The sequence below is a fragment of the Gekko japonicus genome, unplaced genomic scaffold, assembly GCF_001447785.1.
Source record: "Gekko japonicus isolate JY-2015 unplaced genomic scaffold, Gekko_japonicus_V1.1 scaffold181, whole genome shotgun sequence".
Classification (NCBI taxonomy): domain Eukaryota; kingdom Metazoa; phylum Chordata; class Lepidosauria; order Squamata; family Gekkonidae; genus Gekko; species Gekko japonicus.
Genome location: NW_015171507.1, coordinates 1,117,615 through 1,123,244, shown reverse-complemented (window position 1 = coordinate 1,123,244; position 5,630 = coordinate 1,117,615). Strand labels below are relative to the sequence as shown.

Genomic DNA, 5,630 nt, shown 5'->3' with positions numbered 1-5,630 from the left:
CCCCCCCGTTTGTTTTTGTTGTAGGCATTAATTTAATTTCTTTCTTCCTTCTTCCATAATGGAACTCAAGGCAGCATGCCTTAGATTCCCAGGAGGGGTCCTGGCCTGGCAGCAACCCAGGACTGTAGCTACCCCCCACATACGATTTTTATGGGCCCCTCCCCAATCCGTGGCTCCATGTCCTTGCCCCCGCCGCCCTCAGCCCAGCAGCTGGTGACTCCGCATTGCCTGCTGCTGCCTTGGCCATCCTTGCTACTGCCAGGAGGTCAGAGGGGAGGGCTGCTGAGCAGGGACACCTGCCGCGCCTGCCTCCCTCCCTGCCACGGTCAGCCGGGCTCCCGTGAGGAGGAGGAGGAGGCACCCTGCTCTCTCCTCCTGCCCGGCCTCTGCCGCTGGAGACCAGCCGGTGGCTCCACTCCTTGCTGCCTCGGGGGCAGGTCGCGTGGTAGCGGGCTTGGCGCTGGCCTTTTTCTCTCCACCCCCGCCCTTCTGATGCTGGGAGTGCCGGCAGGGTCAGCAGTGGGTAATCCGCTCCAAGTCCAAGCCTTTTCCCCTGCGGCGGCAGCCACCGCCTGGACGCTTGCCTTGCCTTGCCGTCCCCTTCTTCGTCTCCTTTCCCTTGCCGTGTGGCCTCCCCCCCCCCCCAACCCAAGAGGAAGGGGACACCCTAATATCCATTGCATAGACTCAGTATTCTAATATACTAATCTGAAAAAGAAATACACTAAAATACATTAACATACAGAGGATTTATAGTCCTTCTTCTTGAGAATACATACGTGAGGGCTATAATATGCAATAAACCACTTGTATTTATTGTTTAGTTATGGCAGTACCGCACAGACATATAATGGCAGGGCCCCCCTAGCAAAACATTGCCCCCCCCATTGAGCAGAAAGTTGTTAGCTACAGGGCTGCAGCAACCAGACCCAAACCTGTTGAACTGCAGGGAGATATTTGTATCATCTGACCTCCAGCCGTAATCAAGGCCGGGCGGAATTTTTCTTTCAACGCCTTTCTTTCAAAGGCAGAACAAGAGGTATATCAAGACGGGTCGCCTGGTGTCAGTCTGTCTGCAGCAGTAGAGAAGAGCCAGAGTCCAGGAGCGCCTTAAAGACTGGCAAAATTTGTGGCAGGGGAGGGAGCTTTCGTGAGTCAGGGCTCACTTCTTCAGAACGAGAGGCGAAGGAGCAGGGCCAGTTCTGGAACTCTGCAGCCATGGTGAGCTTGGTGTGTTGAACCCAGCTGGCTCCTTTAATAACATTAAATATATTTTGCACTCCTCTAAGTGCTTCTCTATGAACATGAAATTGAGCAAACATCAGAGGACGGCAGAAGACAGGAGGGCCTGGCGTGATCTTGTCCATGGGGTCGCGAAGAGTCGGACTCGACTGTGCGACGGAACAACAACAAAGTGCTTCCTCTCTTACGTTATTCCCGTCGTCTTTGTGGGAACCCTGCAAGAGCATGTTTGTGACGAAGCCAGTGGTATTATTTGGTGGTTTAGTTCACGCGCAGAGGCAGATACTCTCCTGAGCAGCGGGCAGAGAGGGGATCGTGGGTACTTGTTTGTGTTTCAAATAGCACTGGATCCAAAGCATTCCGAACTGTTTGGAGGGACTCGGGTCAGCTCTCCCTCGCTAACAGTTTCAGTTTGATTCCACCGTCATGATCACTTCCCATAACTGGGCCATCCACCGACCCGCCTGATCCATTTTTACCTTACCGGGAGAGCCTCCGCAGGGGACTGGTGTTTCTAATTCGGGTAGTTAGTTCCTGTTTTCCATTTGAAAGGAGGAAAAGGAGGCTGCTACCTGCCAAGTTCCACCTTGGAAATTGAGTTCTATTTTTACATCAAAGCCTTGGCGGCCAAACGGGGGGGGGGATGGGGGGCTGACAGCTCTTGAAGCACCGATGGGACATTGCTTGAGGAGTCCACGTTTGCACACCATCTCGGATAGCTAATTAAGAAAGGGGGAGGAAGACGGAGAATAGTATGGGCCAGCTGTGGAACAAAACAAGGGTCCCAAGTGGAGCAGAGAGTCACAGGGGGCTAGTTTCTTGCTGTAGGAAATCCAGCTGGAGCTCAGCAGTTACTGTGTGGAGTCACGTCTTTTAGGGACTCTGTTAGGGACTGTATTCGTCCTCGCGTGTCTGTCGCTGCCCTTTCCCAAACCAGGCTGGGAGCCCACCAAAGAAGGAGCAGAAGAAGAGTTGGATTTATACCCCGCCCTGAGCACTAAGCAAACCCTGGAGGGTACTGAGCTTTAACGGGAATCACTCAGCCCTGGCAGTATATAGGAGGCTGAAGCTGTACAGGACCACGGAGAGCTCCCTGAGAAGGCAGATGTTGCTCTGGTGCATCTCCAGAGCCCAGCTGGGCATTAATACCCCAAGAAAGGCCTGCGACTATTAAACTCTTGCAAGAATTAAAATAAAAGAAGCCATACTCAAGCGTGGGAGCCAAAATTGGGGCCCTTAAGTGCCTCGGATTGTGCATTCTGTCCTTCTCTAGTGAAGAACCACAGTTGAACGACCAGGGATGTTTTCTCCTGCTTTGGCATTTTAAATGCCTTGGGAGCAATGCTCCCTCTAAGCTGTGGAGTCTTGTGGACAAAAATCCTCCTTTGTGAGCTACTGGCATTAAAGTTGTGAGTGAGCGATTTGGCTACTGCATAAATTAGTCGGCTCTGGAGCCATATGTCCGGAGCCAAGACAGAAATGTGTGAGCCAGAGGCTAAAAAACTGTGAGCTAGCTCACACTAACTCAGCTTAGAGGGAACACTGCTTGGGAGATAGGTGAAAACAACATAAGGAGGGTATTGGACCCTGGATTCCGCTAGCCTAGTACTTTGCTTCCAGTTCTGCTTCTGCACAGGGCATGAAGGCAAGCAGCCTGCCTCATTTTCTGCCGCCCTACAGCCAGTCTTCAGAGGTATACTGCCTCTGCACCTGGGGGTTCCATTTAACTTTCATGGCTAATAGGCTTTGCTAAGCTCACTCTTCATGCTCAGTTGAGACTCTTTCAGAAGTGATGCATGTTTTGTTCTTTGCTTGGGCTTGCTTTGTAATTTGTGGATATCTTTTCAGAAATATGAGTACTGCACACACGTACTCTATCACAGAGAATAGTTCCTAGAAGCATGATGTGAAATTTCTGTTCCCAGGGAAGGGAGGCCCTTTGGACCCTGTTAATTTCAAAATGCCTGTTTCATCGATGCCAGTGTGTTGTAGTGGTTAAGAGTGGTGGACTCTAATCTGGAGAGCCAGGTTTGATTCCCCACTCCTCCTCCACACGAAGCCCGCTGGGTGACCTTGGGCCAGTCACCGTTCCCTCTGAACTCTCTCAGCCCCACCCATCTCACAAGGGAAGGAGACTGTAAGCCACCTCAAGCCACCTCGGGACGCTTTAAGGTAGAGAGATCAGGGTATAAAAACGTACTCTTCTTCTCCATGCCAACAAAAACTATCCATGTGTATCCGGAAGCCTCCTCTGTATGTCACCGTTTCTCACAGTGGGTTTGCCATGTGACTGCAGGCACGGTGTGTGCCGGAGGATAACTGTTGCGTGCAACCAATCTCAGTGTGAAAGCATTACATTGTGGGTGGATGCCAAGTGGTGGTAAGGTCTCAGCAGAGATAACCTCTGCCGTTCGGAAAGTGCTGCCATTCAAAGTCATCTCTGAAACTGCCTTTGCGGCAGAAGGAGACTTGAGACCAAGAACGTGTGCCGATGTCTGTGTGCACGCGCACGCATTCGGTGTGAACAATATGCAGCCTTCAGCTGAATCCTGTGTTTTTCCTTCCCTGTTTTTAGAAACCAGGCAATGCGGAAGAAGCTGATCTTATACTTTAAGAGGAGAAATCATGCTCGTAAGCAGTGGGTAAGTGATACCCTCGTCGGCTTCCACTGGATTTTTTTTTTCCAGAAGCCAGAGTTAAACTGTGTATTTCACCGTTAGCTTGTATGTATATAGTTTCAGGTGTCGTCTTGTTGGTCTTCCATAGAAGAGCAAGATGTAAGTCCGATAGCATCTTAGAGACCAACGACATTTCCACATTGTAAGCTTTCTAGAGCCAAAGCTCCCTTCGTCAGATACCTGATAACCGACGGAGAGAGCTTTGACTTACAGATCTTATACCCCGACCCTGGTCTGGATTAGCCCAGGCAAAACCAGTCTCATCAGATCTCAGAAGCTAAGCAGGGCCAGCCCTGGCAGGAAACAGATCAGGAAGCAGTTTTTCTCCAGGCCAGTTTGGCCGGGGATCCTGGAGGTTTCTTCTCATCTTAGTTTCCTGCATTGTGCAGGGAGTTGGACTAGATGACCCTGGAGGTCCCTTCCCACTCTGAGATTCTAACCCTGCTCAGAAGGTGCCGTTGAGTCACAGCCGACTTGTGGTGACCCCGTAGGGTTTTCAAGGCAAGAGATGAACAGAGGTGGTTTGCCATCACCTGCCTCTGTGTGATGACTACACTGTACATTTAAAAAGGAGGTGGTTTGCCATCACCTGCCTCTGTGTGATGACTACACTGTACATTTAAAAAGTTTTTTAAAAAAATTGATCATTCATATTCAATTTTTTTTCTACAGCTTCCCTTTTTTTGGTCCAGTTAACTTATTGTTAATTGTAATATGTAGTATTCCAACATGTGTCCCTCAAACCGTTTGACCTCTGAAGAAGGCCCCCAATAGGGTGGAAACGCGTCAGAGCCAGTTTGGTGTCGTGCCGAAGTGCGCGGACTCTAATCTGGGAGAACCGGGTTTGATTCCCCACTCCTCCACTTGCACCTGGCTGGATGACCTTGGGCAAGCCATACTTCTGGCACAGCTGTTCTTGAAAAAGAGCAGTTTCTGTCAAGAGCTCTCTTAGCCCCACCTACATCACAGGGTGTCTGTGGTGGGGAGGGGAAGGGAAAGGAGGTTGTAAGCCGCTCTGAGACTTCTCTGGGTAGTGAAGGGCGGGGTATGAATCCAGTCTCCTCCTCCTCCTCCTGTTCAGGCCACTTGGAACTTTTCAACAAGGCTTTCATTGGGCTCTTATTTGTTTTCAACTGACCTTCTAATAAATACATGTGTTTTTGTACGTTATAACTAGGTTTGTAATATTGCCCCTTTATTAGACTTCTTACCCTTGTGAGACTAGATGACCCTGGAGGTCCCTTCCAACTCTATGATCCTGCGATTCTAAGTAACTGGAAGGGAGACCCCCAAGGAATATCGGGGCTCGCGATGCAGAGGCAGGCCCTCAAGCCATCTCTCTGAACGTCCTCCATGCCCCAGTAGGAGTTGCCAGAGGCCACCATGACTTCCAGGCACGGGCACGCACACACTCACAACCATGCAAAAATGCCAACAACGACAGCAACAAAAAAGCTCATACCCTGAAAAACTTGTTGGGTCTCTAAGGAGCCCCTGGACTTGAATCTGGCTCTTGCTGTATGTATGTTTCTCACCATGACATTGGGAAGAGATGACATGCTGATGGACCTCTGCTCCATATGCTTATCTAATCCCCTTTTGAAGCCGTCCATGCTTGTAGCCGCCACCACAGGAAGTGGTGGCGGCTACAAGCATGGACGGCTTCAAAAGGGAATTAGATAAGCATATGGAGCAGAAGTCCATCAGTGG

General features: G+C 50.4%; 1 protein-coding gene across 1 annotated transcript in view; it reads left to right on the top strand.

Moving 5' to 3' along the window:
* Window positions 1-5,630, top strand: part of NCOR2 (nuclear receptor corepressor 2) — a 332,048-nt gene that overhangs the window by 115,277 nt on the left and 211,141 nt on the right. Inside the window, exon 8 of the mRNA XM_015419296.1 lies at window positions 3,818-3,884. Within this exon, the coding sequence (XP_015274782.1) occupies window positions 3,818-3,884 (67 nt within the window). The remainder of the gene's footprint in view (window positions 1-3,817; window positions 3,885-5,630) is intronic.